The 15,160-nt window shown below is 41.5% G+C and overlaps 1 protein-coding gene across 2 annotated transcripts in view; it reads left to right on the top strand.

The window, feature by feature from the left end:
* Positions 1-14,484, top strand: part of FRZB (frizzled related protein) — a 41,031-nt gene extending 26,547 nt beyond the window's left edge. For both annotated transcript variants that reach the window (XM_060780123.2, XM_060780130.2), the window contains 4 exons: positions 1,487-1,552; positions 2,364-2,568; positions 3,103-3,166; positions 12,131-14,484. In XM_060780123.2, coding sequence (XP_060636106.1) covers positions 1,487-1,552; positions 2,364-2,568; positions 3,103-3,166; positions 12,131-12,241 — 446 coding nt within the window. In that variant the 3' untranslated portion in view covers positions 12,242-14,484. The remainder of the gene's footprint in view (positions 1-1,486; positions 1,553-2,363; positions 2,569-3,102; positions 3,167-12,130) is intronic.
* The last annotated feature ends 676 nt before the right edge of the window (positions 14,485-15,160 follow it).

Genomic DNA, 15,160 nt, shown 5'->3' on the forward strand with positions numbered 1-15,160 from the left:
GTTTAACCCATTGCAGTTATAACATATAATTGTCTGAGATTTTCTTTTGGCACATAGCTATGCAGCATTTAGTCCTCCAAATGTTGCTGGACTGCAATTCCCATTGAGTAGTTTGAAGCCATTGTTCTGCGTCCTAGTCTCTAGGGCAGCAGAAAACAAGCCTGCTCCCTCTCCCTTTGACTTCCTCTCACATATTTATACATGGTCCTCATCATATCTTCTCTCAGCCTTCCCTTCTGCAGGCTAAACATGCCCAACTCTTTAAGCCGCTCCTCATAGGGCTTGTTCTCCAGACCCACAATCATCTCTTCTGGACATATTCCAGCTTGTCAACATCTCCCTTCAATTGCAGTGCCCAGAATTGGACACAGTATTCCAGGTGTGGTCTGACCAAGGCAGAATAGAGGGGTAACATGACTCCCTGGATTTAGACACTATACTCCTATTTATGCTGGCCAAAATCTCATTGGCTTTTTAAGCTGCCGCATGACATTGTTGGTTCATGTTTACCTTGTTGTCCACATGGACTCCAAGATCTTTTCCTCACATACTGCTGTTGAGCCAGGCGTCCCCCATTCTGTATCTTTGCATTTCATTTTTTTCTGCCTAAGTGGAGTATCTTGTATTTGTCACTGTTGAACTTCATTTTGTTAGTTTTGGCCCAGATCTCTAATCTGTTCAGATCATTTTGAATTCTGCTTCTCTCCCAATTTGGTGTCATCTGCAAACTTGATGATCATGCCTTCTAACCCTTTATAAAGATGTTGAACAGGGCCTGGCCTAGGACGGCATATGTGTAATTCCACCATTGGATAATATTTTTGATTATCTGTTTTTCCCTAACTTGAATGTTGGTCTCTTGGAAATGTGTCTCTGTTGGAAAGAATGAATGTGTAAATTATCTGCACATAGAGATCTATCTTTCAGTGATCAAGTGGCTTTATTTACTTTGGCTGCCAAAAAAGATTAAAAAAAGATTTTAAGACAGCTATTTAAAATTGCATACATTAAGAGCTATCTCTATATTTAACCTTTATTGTTTTCATTAAAATGTTATCTTTTTGATAACATTTGTAAGAACCACATTTCGGTTATGTGTATTAAACTAAATTCCTCTTCTTTTGCTTTTCTTTATGATTTAATCACTCCTTTCCCAAACATCTACTGTATGGATCCCAAACCCTTTTTCTGCTCCGTTGCTTCCAAATGGTCCCAAACACTGCCAACAGTGAGGAAGGCAGGCAGGTGGAAAATTATGTAATTGGGTAGGTGAAAAAAGGGGGGCAACCAGTCCTTTGCCTAGGTGAAACAGACAAATGTGGCAACAGGAAGAAGAGCAAGCCACCGTCACCTCAGCTGCCTCACCAATCTCTGTGTCCTTTTCTTCTTCTTGCATGCTGCATGTATCCTGATGTACAAACATAATCATGACTTTACACCCCTTTGTTGTTTCTTTGCTCTAATGCCAGAAATTCCTCTTTCCTAGAGCGCTGTAAATGCAAGCCTATAAAAGCTACCCAGAAGACTTATCTCCGGAATAATTACAACTATGGTAAGCCTGACTTCATAGTAGCTATAAGCCTTTAAAGCAGTGGTTCCCAACCTTTGGTCCTGCAGGTTTTTTGGGCTTCAGCTCCAAACATTCCTAACAGCTGGTTAGATTGCTGGGATTCCTGGAAGTTGAAGTCCAAAACACTGGAGGACAAAAGGTTGGGAACCACTGCTTTAAAGGAAAGAAGATGCATGAATGGAGCTGAAAGGGGGGCGTGATATGTGCCAGAAATAGATTCTTGTTCTTGACCATCAGTATCTTCAAAGACAAGTAAATTCAAACATCTGCTGTGGGAGAGTGGGGATAAATAATAATAATATTTACCTCTCCCTCAAATGGGAATTGTAAGATCAGGTGATAGTTTACCTAGTAAACATTAGCTTTTCTGGCTGTAGGATTAGATGGAAAATGTTTCATTATGAAAATTTGGGAAACACAGATTCCATCTCTCCACTCCCTCCTGCTTCCCAAATGTAGTTGCTAACAATAGAAAGTTTTTAAATAGTAGCACAGCTCCTCCCTGTACTGCACATAGGTGATTATTTTGTGTGGCAGCAAAAGTGAAGGAAAACAAAAGCATGAGTTTTTTTATACTACCCATCACTCCCTCTATTTGTGATTTCAGAATAATAATAATAATAATAATAATAATAATAGATAGTGAGAGCAATAGTAGTAGTGATAATAATGATGATACTGGAACTCAAAATGAACAAGTCATTTTCTTAAAACTCTTGAGAGGCAAAAGGATCTTGAATTAAAAAAAAAAACATCCAGGATGCTTGATTGTAATGGTTGTTTTTTTCTTCAGTCATTCGGGCGAAAGTGAAGGAGGTGAAGACCAAATGTCATGATGTCACGGCAGTCGTTGAAGTAAAGGAGATTCTAAAATCTTCCTTGGTGAACATTCCCAGGGACACTGTTAACCTGTACACAAACTCGGGTTGCTTGTGCCCACCTCTCAATGCGAACGAAGAATATATCATCATGGGTTATGAAGATGAAGAGCGCTCCAGGTAACCCCTTCCCTTTTATTCTTTTCTCCTATTAGTTCTGATTAGAAACTATGAGTAGAAGAGAAACTCCACAGAGTTTATTGTGGACCAGATATTTTGATTTACAAGTCTTTTTATTGTGCAAAGCAAAAGTCTGAATAACAAAAGTGGTAGAAAATGAACATAAAAGGATGAGAACCTCTTAAATGCTTTATAACTTAAAGTGAATGTAAGTATCTTTCCAAAACCAAACAGTGGCTATTGCTTTTTCTGAGGCAGGAGTAGGAACTCTACAGCATGCAAGCTCCGTTTCTGGCTCTCTACAAGCACCTGCCAGCTTATCCCACCTTATGATTTCTGTTCTCACTTTTTGAAATTAAAATAAATCTTTGCACAAACCATCATTTTTGGGTAAATGAGCCTTTGCAGATACAGACGGGCTACAACCTATGTATTGCCAATCCCTGGAAGACAATCAGGCAGACAATCAGACAGATGGACAGACAGACATGCCTGCATGCTATAATATATGCTGTTTTTTCCTCTCGTGTGTAGATTACTCTTGGTCGAAGGCTCCATAGCTGAGAAATGGAAAGATCGTCTTGGTAAAAAAGTGAAGGTAAAACAAAGTTTCACTAGTTTGTTCAACCATGTTTGATCTTGGCTACAAGCTATTTCATTTGTCCTGTCACTAAATCTATCCCACCAATACATGTGTTTTTTATTAAACTCAGAAGAAAGCCATACTGAATGCCATAGGGCTTAATCCCATAAAAAGAATAAATCAGATATCATTCAAGAGCACACTGAAATGATTCAGCATGGTTCCAGACAGAACTTTAATTAATACTTTTCTGGGGGAGTGTCCAGATTTTCCTCCCCCCACTCTTCTTGCGCATCATCTCTATGCGCCAGGAGAGGGCCAGCAGTATGGAAATGCTGGCTGGGTAAGTATTTCTTGCTTTTTAAGGCTTTTCTGGGGGGTGGGGTTGGTGAGGGTGTTAGATCCCTCTTGGATATTCTGGGCTGAGTCAGTCCAGAAAACCCAAGAGGGTTGTCTGGATTGCCCCCTCAGAAGTCCAGGGCTTGTGAGGGGCACCCTGACACCGGCCATACTTGTTTAGTCTTCCAGGAATATTTGGGTCTAATCCAGTATCAAATTAATTTGCCACAAAGCAGAGTTTTCCTGCTTTGTGGGGAATTAAATACATTTTATGTGAGGCGTTGTTTGGATGCAGCACGTAAAAATCCAGGACGGTGTGCATTTTCCACCCTGTGTTGATGCACCCTTATTGAGAAAATGTGGTTTAAATGGTCAGTGTAGATGGAGCCTTAGGCATGTTGAACTGTGGATGGCAGACTAAATGTGCTCCGTCAGCTCTTTAGCTGAAAGTGCTTCTCACTTGCTGCTATTCTGATACAGGCTGGATCAACATTGCCCTATATCCCAGGAACTGATCCCAGATTATTTGCTTTGAATTGGATTATATGAGTTTACACTGCCAGTTAACCTGAAATAACCAGATAATCTGAGATTGGATCCTGGGATATAGGGCACTGTAGATCCAGCTACAGTGTGGCAATTCGACACCAATAAAAAGTGAACATTAGTACACTTTAAAAGAAGGCGTTCTCTTTGTTTTCAAACAAGGATGTGGGACAACAGGTCCATGGGCCACATTTCTGCTTTGGCAATCTACAGAGATTGTATGAACTGCTAACAATGCCCCAAAATCCTGTGTCCAGCAAAGGATAAAAGTCCACTTTAGGGTTTTATAAACACACACACACACACACACACATCTGGGTTTTTCAGGATGCTTACCTGAACAGAATTAATAAGAAGAATAACAACAACAATAACAATGTGTCTATATGCGTCTTCAAGTTGCCTGTTGATGTATGATGACCCCATGAATTTTGGGTTTGTCTTAGGCAAGGAACCCTCAGAAATGTTTTGGCCAGATCTTTCCTTGGGAATATGGCCTGTAGGTAGCTGATATTTGTTGGTAATCTCCTATCCAAGTGTTAACCGTAGCTGACCCACATTAGCTTCCCAGATGAAATAAAATCTTGTTCCTTTAGCATATTTAGGCCACAACAAAATATTATTTTTATTTATACACACATATAGAGTGATTGAGAGAGGGAGGGAGAGAGAGACGGAAGGGGTGGGGGAGAGAGTTTGTTACAAATGTAGTTGAAGACTGGGAGAGCTGCAACTTACTTAAAAGGTCATTTGCTGCTTCAAAATTTCCAGAGAGGCAATAGACATCCCCCTTCCTTTTCTTTATGGAAAAAATGCTTGTCCAGAATGTTTGGAGGGGACCAGGGTCACAAAAAATAACCTTGAGAGTCATACCTTGTCCCTTATTGTTTTAAACTGGGTTTTTCCATTGCTATCACAATTCCAAAATATGGTGTTGTGGGGGTTTGTACCTTCTGGTGAGTTTGTGGGTACCATTTCATCCCTTCTGTTCCCTGGAAGTTGCCTGCTGCACCTTAGGAAGAAAGGCACTGGTGTCTTAAATGTATTGGCGGGGGGGGGGGGGGGGGGGGATTCACTATGATAGGAAATGTCTGAAACATTATTTTTGTTGAGTTGTTTTTGCCCAAGAGAAAGTAGCAGGCAGTTCATTTATTTGTTCCAGTTAATAGTCTATAGAGAGATAATCAATTTTTGTGCACTCTCTGTTTAAAACTATTGGTGACGTCCTTTCAAGCCAAACACTTACTGGCTTGATGCATATCCTCCATAATCTCACTCTAAACATAAGACTCTAAAGCGAGTTTTCCAAAATTTGCTGTTCAAACTATGAATATATAAATCATCTAGCATTTCTCCTTTAGTAGAGTCCAAGAGGTTAAAACAAAACTTTGTGAAATGTGGACTAATGGGATGAGGTAAGGTGGAAGCCCAGCCAAGTAGCGTTGGGTGAGAAAACAACAAAGGTTCTAGGACTGTTACAAAGAAGAAGACGTGGCTGAGATCCTATGTTACAAAGTGTAGCATAAAAGTTCTGCAGGATGGAAATACATAATATCTGCCCTTTGACACACTATTTAGCCACTGCAACACCTCCAAGAGCAGTAGAGACAAGGAGGAAGGAAGATATGGCCATGTTAAAAGGCAGTACCTGACCCATTTAGCTTAGGGCAGTGGTTCTCAACCTGTGGGTCTTCAAGTGAGTTTGGCCTACAAGAAATCCCAGCCAATTTAACAGCTGTTGGGATTTCTGTGAGTTGAAGGCTAAAACATCTGGGTACCCACAGGTTGAGAACCAGTGGCTTAGAAGTCCATGAGTTAAAAAATGAGTTAACTGGTGAAGAGGTGGCCAAAAACTCCCTGTACAGTTGTAGGCATCATCTAGTTCAAAGCTAGGAGTGCAGTGTCCAGTTCAGGGGAAATAGCCTTGGCCTTTGTAAGCTGCATCGAGTCCTTCGGGAGATGCTAGCGGGGTACAAATAATGATAATAATAATAATAATAATAATAATAATAATAATAGTGCCACAATTTTTCTGCTTTAGTCAAAACTCACCAGGAATATTGCATCAGGTTCTGGGCTCCACAGGTCAAGGATACTGTCAACAAGCAAGACTATCAAGACCTCACAAAAGTTGTCAGTGCACATCTAGAATAATAGTGTTAGAAGAGACCACATTTGGGTGGGGATTCCAATCACCTGCCATGCAGGAAAAGCACAGTCAAAGTACCCCTGACAGATGACCATCCAACTTCTGTTTAAAAGCTTCCAAAGGCTTCCACTACACTCAGAGGCAGGGAGTTCTAAAATGACATATATATTAATCTTTGGGCAGAAAGTATTTATATGCCCAATGAAGTGGATTAAATAGCCCACGGGGGCTTGTGTTGCAATAAATTTGTTTGCATTTTGAAATTGACCAACTTGGCTGTCTTGTGAATAAAACTTAATACTGGTCCCTACTAACATTGGGCAGATGTCAATCAATCAAAGTGATCTTTCCAGGACAGCATTGTACAATATTAGAAGCAGAGAATAAAAACTCACTGTTCTTACCCTCAGATTCCTTTCGCAATGACAGCATCCCCCCCCCCCCCCACCGCCCCCCATTAGATCAAACAAGGCCATCCTCTCCATTTGAGAGAGAAAAAAGAGAGCATTTTGCAACAAACTTAGAAAAAGAAACTGCTGCTTTGTAGGGAATCCCAGGCTGACAATTCTGTCAACTTCTTTTGTTATGGCACTCATCTGCTGATTCTATCTGTACCCGTTTTCCCTTTCCTCCATTAGTAATAACATATCCCTATCCCAAAAAATGTTTTCTTGCTGTCTTGGTTTTTAGTTCTGTTCTTGGGGTTATTCGGGGCACTGATTCAGAAAATTGCATTGGATAGACAGCATCAGCTCTAGTTTGTTAGATATTGTTATCATGGTTTTCCCTGGGCAAGCAGATGGTGTCTGGTAGATAGCATATATACTGTATTTCAAAAACTAAAGCTGATGGGGGGAAACTGGTGCCATTTTTTTGAATCATTGGGTTAAATATACCCAGAAACAGGCTTAACATTTGAGGCATCAAAATATGTGTTGGCCAGTGTAATCACTCTTAGCTCCAGCTGCCTTAGTGTCCTCTGTACAAGTAAATACAAACATCAGTCCAGCGGTTCAAGGTAATAAGAAAAAGGAGAGCCATATTTATGTAATTATGCCCAGCATAAGGGTTTTCATTGTGGAGCAAGGGAAAGAGGAGGATTTAGGCAACTCCCATATTGCCTGCTTAGAAAATTTGGTGTCATTTCCTCAGGATCCTGTGCTTATTTTATGACCAATGTTTTCCCAAGGTATGGATTACATATAACAGTATGTAAAATGATGCATGTAGACTGATGTGTGAACAGCATTGTAAACATATGGAGGCAGGGCCTGGGACCTGCCAGCAGAAGCCACCCCCCTAATTTTTATATGTCTATTTCTCTGCAGAAACAAACTATTGAATTGGGTACTAGATGAGAGATTGGCATACTTGCCTTGTCTTGGCCACAGAGTCTTGAGCTGTGGTTTGGCTTCATTCTTGCTCAGCTGTTACATTCATATCATTTGACTGCTTTTTCCTGTCTGTTTTTTCTCCCAAAAAAGTCAGATTGACAGGTGGCTTCATTTAAGCTTTATTTTAAAAAGAAATAACTCTAAATTGGTCATTATGCTGTTATTAGCTGGTTGATTTACAGTGTTGGTATGATCTCCAAGGTGTCCGGGGATGGCATAGTAAAGGCATGCTGTCAAGAAAAAGAACAACAGTTGAAAATGTGTGTGGACGAGTGTGAGTGAATAGAGCCTATTCACTTCTGTTTCTTAAAACATTTCTGGGGTTAATTGTCCAAAGGTCAGTGGGCGCATAGAAACCATTCTCAGGTTTTGGCCAGAACTGAAACTAGCTTTGATTTCAATAGGAATATGCATATGCATAATGAGGGACCTTCTTACAGCAACACACTCCAAGTGGGCAGCTTCTGGACAAAGGAAATTTAGCTGAATGCCAAGTTTTTAACTTTTTGTGGTTTTTCTGTACATGATAACTGTATTCTCAATTTGCTTCTGACACAATAAATAAATAAAATGAGTTGGATATGATTTTACTCTTGGCAAATTGGCAAATAAAATGTATTTTATTTTATATGTATTTTAATTCTTCTGTGGAAATATGTTGTTTTAGATTGTATTGTAGTATTGAATCCTGTTGTTAGCTGGTCTGAGTCCCTCTACGGAGGTGAGAAGATCGGGATATAAAAGTTTTAAATAAATAAATATAATTAAAACTAAGTTAACAATTTCACCCCTTTCAAAACAAATCACAAACTGCAGGAATAGAACACTGGAGTTTTAAAACAGTAGTCTTCTTAAAGGCATCGCTTCCTTCATTGCAATCTAAAAAATAATGTAGAAACATTTAGCACATTTTTCCTTCTATCTTGCCCAGTTAGCATTTTGGCTATGAAGACAGCCTTGGTCCTAACCACTGAGATAAACAATTAGTTAAGTTTGCTTTATGAATTTACAATATAATGATTGTGGTGGTCATGCTGCTACTATCAATGCTAGATCTCTTATCAAGATGTAAAAACCAAACATACAAAACACACACACACACTATAGAGGCAGCTATGCCCACAACTAACATTTGGATCACATTTCTGGTTTGGCTATATGTATTGTAAATATGGGGTGAGAACCATGTAACATTCTTAATATTTTTTTCCCACCCATCATGTCTACACAGCCCTATATCCCAGAATATCAAGGCAGAAAACCACATATTATCTGAGAGTGGACTCAGATAACCCAGTTCAAAGCAGATATTGTGGGATTTTCAGCCTTGACCTTCTGAGATATAGGGCTGTGTGGAAGGGCCCCATGTTTATCATCAGTTAGTTTTCAATTCACAAAGGCAGGAGGTTCATTCTATGATAGCTTCCAGTTCTATGCAGTGAAATATAATATTGGCCACTGGAATGCTGCTCCCTGTGATAGATTTATCAGCGACTTCACTTTAAACTCCTTGGTGCAGAGTCCTTCTAACATGCTTTTCAGTGGAAGATCACTTATTTCCTTCCTTCCTTCCTTCCTTCCTTCCTTCCTTCCTTTCTTTCTTTCTTTCTTTCTTCCTTCCTTTTTTCCTTTCTTTTTTTTGGGGGTGGGGGTGGGGGAGAAGATCCATAAAATATTAGCATCACCAGTCACTTTAAAAAAATGTCTCAATACTAAGATTGTCCTTTATTTTATGAGTAATGCATTACCAACATAAGTCATGGAAAGCGTGGTGGCCTCACAACTCCAGGTATTCTTGAGAGACACGGATTATCTGGATCCGGCACAGTCTGGTTTCAGACCGGGGCATGGTACCGAGACGGTCTTGGTCGCCTTAGTGGATGATCTGCGCCGAGAGCTAGACAGGGGGAGTGTGTCCCTGTTGGTGCTCCTGGACCTCTCAGCGGCCTTCGATACCGTCGACCACGGTATCCTTCTGGGGCGCCTTGCGGAAATGGGTCTTGGAGGCATTGCTTTGCGGTGGCTCCGGTCATTTCTGGAGGGTCGCACCCAGAAGGTGTCATTGGGGGACTCCTGTTCCGCACCACAACCTTTGACTTGTGGGGTGCCACAGGGTTCTATACTGTCCCCCATGCTGTTTAACATCTACATGAAGCCGCTGGGTGAGATCATCCGGAGTTTCGGGGTGCGGTGTCATCTGTACGCAGATGATGTCCAACTCTGTCACTCCTTCCCACCTGCTACTAAGGAGGCTGTCGAATCCTGAACCGGTGCCTGGCCGCTGTAACGGTCTGGATGAGGGCGAACAAACTGAAACTAAATCCAGACAAGACAGAGGTACTCCTGGTCAGTCGCAAGGCCGAACGGGATATAGGGTTACAGCCTGTGCTGGACGGGGTCGCACTCCCCTTGAAGGCGCAGGTTCGCAACTTGGGTGTGACCCTGGACTCATCGTTGAGCCTGGATCCCCAGGTTTCAGCGGTGACCAGGGGAGCATTTGCACAGCTTAGGCTCGTGCGCCAGCTGCGCCCGTATCTCGGGAAGTCTGACTTGGCCACGGTGGTACACGCTCTTGTCACATCCCGCCTGGATTACTGCAACGCTCTCTACGTGGGGCTGCCCTCGAAGACGGCCCGGAAGCTTCAGCTGGTCCAGCGTGCGGCAGCCATGTTACTAACTGGAGCGGGTAGCAGGGAGCACACAACGCCCTTGTTGTCCCAGCTTCACTGGCTGCCGATTTGCTACCGGACCCAATTCAAGGTGCTGGTCTTGGCCTACAAAGCCCTAAACGGTTCCGGCCCAAAATACCTTTCTGACCGCATCTTGGCCTACGAGCCCACGAGGACCTTGAGATCGTCTGGGGAGGCCCTTCTCTCGATCCCGCCTGCCTCACAGGCACGGCTGGCGGGGACGAGGGAGAGGGCCTTCTCGGTGGTGGCCCCCCGGCTGTGGAACACTCTCCCAGCACACATCAGACAGACGCCCTCCCTCATGTCCTTTCGAAAAAGCCTTAAGACCTGGCTGTTCGAGAGGGCATTTAATTAAGTGCTAAGCAACAACATTACGGTAATGAGAACTGGAATGGTATAAGGAAAATGAGACTGGCTATGATTCTACTAAGAGACGAAGCGGATTTTTATGTAGTTTGTATTTGTTGTATAGTCATATGTTGTTGATACTGGCCTCTGTAACTGTCTTTTTATGTGTACTGTACACCGCCATGAGTCGCGCGTAAGGGCTGAGAATGGCGGTCAATAAGTGCATCTAATAAATAAACATAAACCTTATTTACGTAATAAATAACAATATGCTCAATACCGCTGAACTTTTTAAAAGCAGCATTTAAAAGTAATGAGTAATGCTTTTAATGTCACTGTTTCTTAAACCCAATTGGGGTCACTTTACTTCAGTGTTGGGTCATCAAAACTTTGGCAACAATAAACTTGGTGGCTGATTTAGACATTTACATGAATCTGTTAGCAACAACATGCAGTACTTGCAGTAAACTCTGCAGAATATGCTTCAGCTGGACTTCATAAAAAGGAATACCAGCTTGCTTATCAAGCCTTGCAAATGTTGGTTTATTATCGGTAAATATTTGATTCTTATACCTATTTTCTATATCTATATGTCCAGAGTCATGTAAAAAAATAGGGTGGAAAGGGTCATGAGTGGAAAGAGTTTAAGTAGCCCTGTTAATAGATAACATTGTTACATGTAACACACTGTTTCAGGATTTGAGAGACCTCTAGAGCACTGCTTCTTAACCTGTGGGCTCCTACTCCAAATGGGGTTCTCTTAGCTCAGTGCTGGTGTCCTGAAAAATTTGGAAACAGTAAAAGTTTTCTGAGCATCACCCAGTAGCTGTTTATTGTGCATTCTGCAGAAGATGCTTCGGCTGTACTTCATTAAAAAATCAGCTTGTTTAGCAAACCTTGCAAATGTTGACTTATTAACAATGAATGTTTGATTTTTATATTTATTTTATATTCCTATATAGTATCGTCATGTAAAGATTTCTTAGGCTGAAAGAGGTTGAAGTGGAAAAGTGTAAGAAGCCCTGCTTTAAAGGTCTTGGTAGATGTTAATTGTTTTTAAATAGTGTATGTTGTTAGTATTGAATTCTTGCTCTTGTTGTTAACCGCGTTGAGTCGCCTACGGGCTGAGAAACTGCGGTATGCAAATAAAGTAAATAAATAAATAAATAAATGATGTTAATGTTCAGTGAACTGCTGACCAAAAGGTCAGTGGTTTGAATCCGGGGAGCGGGGTAAACTCTCATTTGTCAGCTCCAGCTTCTCATGTGGAGACATGAGAGAAGCCTCCCACAGGATGGTAAAACATCCGGGTGTCACCTGGGCAACTTCTTTACAGATGGCCAATTCTCTCACACCAGAAGCGACTTGCAGTTTCTCAAGTTGCTCCTGGCATGAAAAAAAAGTAAACTGTAAACTTCATTTTGTTCCCGTTTTTGGAAATAAGTACTTTTGAAATTGTCCTGTTATGAAATTGATTCTTTTTCCTTTTCTTTTCTTAAAAAAAATCACACAGCGCTGGGATCAGAAACTCCGTCATCCTGGTAAAGGCAGAAATGAACCTGGACAAAGTGATTCAGCTCCGAAATCTGGCCGAACCACCAATCCACGACAAAGACGCAATTAGACAAATGATAGCATATGTCGGGAAAAGGAAAGAAACCAAGCAAAATAATCCACAGACTTGTGTAAATTTAAAGACTTGCCTTGATGGAGCAGCAAAGAAGAAATTGCACTATTGCGCGTTGCATTCTATTGTTTACTATGAGATCCTGTTGTAGCCAATATTAGTTTTATTTTCCCTTGTGTTTTTCTGGCCCCTTGATATCTGCAGGAGGAGAAGCACTCAGAAAAAACCAATATGTTATGCCTACAAATGTTCGTAGATTCACATCTATCTATCTGTCGGTTGGTGGGTTTGTTTATCAACATAGCAGATGGGGTCAGCTGATGCCATGGTAATGGTTTATTGAGAGTTACTCCAGTCCAAAAATCTATGCACCCTCTGAGAAGGGTTCAAAATGTCCCATTAAGAGTGACATTACACATATCCCTGCATTCCTGTCTATGCAAAAACAATTGATGTGAGAGGTGGAAGATATGTGAAGGTAGTAGCTATATAGGGCCAGGTCAACCTATTGCCTCCCTAAATTACAATCAGTCCAAGAATGACATTAAGCCATTTTTGCCCTTCCCACCCAAGTATAATGCTTGGAAAGACATTGCTATTGACAATATTTCAACAGGGCCTCCATTTATACGTTCCGAAGTCGATCTTCCTCAAGTAGCTGACATACAACCTGGGAATCAGATGCATGATTTAGATTTTTTTTTTGTCTGGTCAGGAGCGACTTGAGAAACTAACTGCAAGTTGCTTCTGGTGTGAGAGAATTGGCCGTCTGTAAAAACGTTGCCCAGGGGATTCCCGGATGTTTTTGATGTTTTACCATCCTTGTGGGAGGCTTTTCTCATGTCCCCGCATGAGGAGCTGGAGCTGATAGAGGGAGCTCATCCGCGCTCTCCCCAGATTCGAACCTGTGACCTGTCGGTCTTCAGTCCTGCCGGCATAGGGGTTTAACCCATTGCGCCACTGGGGGCTCAAAAAAAAAAAAAAAGCAACCCCACAATATAATTTACGGGCTCTTCCACACAATCATATAACCCAGAATATTAAGACAGAAAATCCCACAAGATCTTCTTTGAACTGGGTTATCTGAGTCCACACTGCCATATATTCCAGTTCAAAGCAGATAATGTTGGATTTTATTCAGCTATGTGGAATGGGTGTACATTTGGGGTTTTGAAAAAAATTAATCTGAATTGCTCCTGTGTTGCCAAAAAGCCTAGTGTGTTTTCAGAATTTTTTCCTCTCTCTGAAAAATCCAATGCCTAATATATGTACAAATTAACAAATACAGTGTAGACGATTTAACAGTGGCGGGAAATAAATATTTTGCAAGCCACCATGGCTATTTCAAAAATGAGGGGAAAGAGGCTGGAAACAGCATCCTGGTGTGTAGCCGTTTCTGCGTTTTGTCATGAAAATGTGCAGGATGGAGATTTTGTTGCCCTCAAAGTGCCCTCTCCCCTCTTTCCCTCCCCCCTGACCACCCTGCACCTCCCATTAAAACCCTTGTTGGCAGTATGGAAAAAAGATTATACAAAGAGATTACACCAAGAGCTCCGTGCCTATCGGAGTGGGCCTGTTAAATGTCGATTCCTCCTCAATAAACCACTTGTATTAAATTCTAGCTTTAAAACATTAACCATGGCAAATACCGCACAGAGGCCTTGCTTCTGAATGCCTTAATCCTTGTGGGAAAGGTCGTATCGAATTGTCAAGTCTCGCCAGAAGTTATGTTGTACTTGCTCTCTGATAACATGTTCCCTTCCCTGCTTCTTTTGTTGTGATTGTGGAGTCGGAGGAGGAGGAGGAGACGGTCTTCGCCCCGGCCTCCTCCTTGGCATGGGCCTGCACTTTGTCATTTCGTTGGTGTCACTCGGATTGTGTTTCAGTGCCTCCGTTCAACAGCAGGGCTTGATGGTCAGTACTGGGGGACGTGTAATGAAAGAATTGCCCGCCGCTCAAAACATTACAGCCATACTCTATGCAACGTGCCTCACAAAAAAGGAGAACTGCAACAGTAAACAGAGACTTTGTCCTGAATAATTGTACATTTTTATAGTCAATGATATGTATTTCTATTCAGAATATGCCAGCAGGTCATCTCAGTACTCGCGGAACAGTACCAATAGTTGGAAACTGTAATTCTGCCTTCTTCCTTTTTATAAAAAAGTACAGAAATATCAGTAGAATACTGAATGAAAAATAAAGCAACTATTTTAGCAGAAAATAAATCATTTATATTATGAAGTGCTTCAGAATTCTCACTAATGAATATGATGCCTTCCATGCATTGGTTACAGATTTCAGATCATTGTTGCTATTAGCTGCTAGCAGTTTTGACTTACATTGAACCTATGAATAAGAGACCTCCAAGTCAGAGCTGCATCTATCCATCTGGATTGTCGCTGTCTTCCTTCCTTCCTTCCTTCCTTACTTCCTTCTGTGGTGTAATGAAAAATCACGAGTACGTTTTACCAGTCCACACACTGTCTTGCCAGAGAAAGAAAAATATGCCACACAGATGATCAGTAAAAAATATTCAAAATGCTCTTTCAGTGTCCATGTGGAAGATCTCCTTCCAGCAGCTCATGAAGCAAGAACTGTCTCTCTCTGCAAGCACCTATACAGTTCAAGCTTAAAAATGTAACTATTGCCAAAACTCCCAGGCTCATCTAGTTCCCCGGGCATGGCCCAGCCAATCAGCTTTGTGCCTTGCGTTTTCAGTTAACACACTCACCAACTGATTTCTTACATGCTGCAACACCTTCTACCTTTCCAAACATAATTGTCTTTTCTAAGAAATTATGTCTTCCCGTGGTATGTTTGAAGTCACAGTCTCAGTGTAGCCATCTTGGTTTCTATGGAAAATCATAGAATCCTAGAGTTGGAAGAGACCTCATGGGCCATCCAGTCCAACCT

Source organism: Anolis sagrei, chromosome 1, assembly GCF_037176765.1.
Source record: "Anolis sagrei isolate rAnoSag1 chromosome 1, rAnoSag1.mat, whole genome shotgun sequence".
Lineage (NCBI taxonomy): Eukaryota > Metazoa > Chordata > Lepidosauria > Squamata > Dactyloidae > Anolis > Anolis sagrei.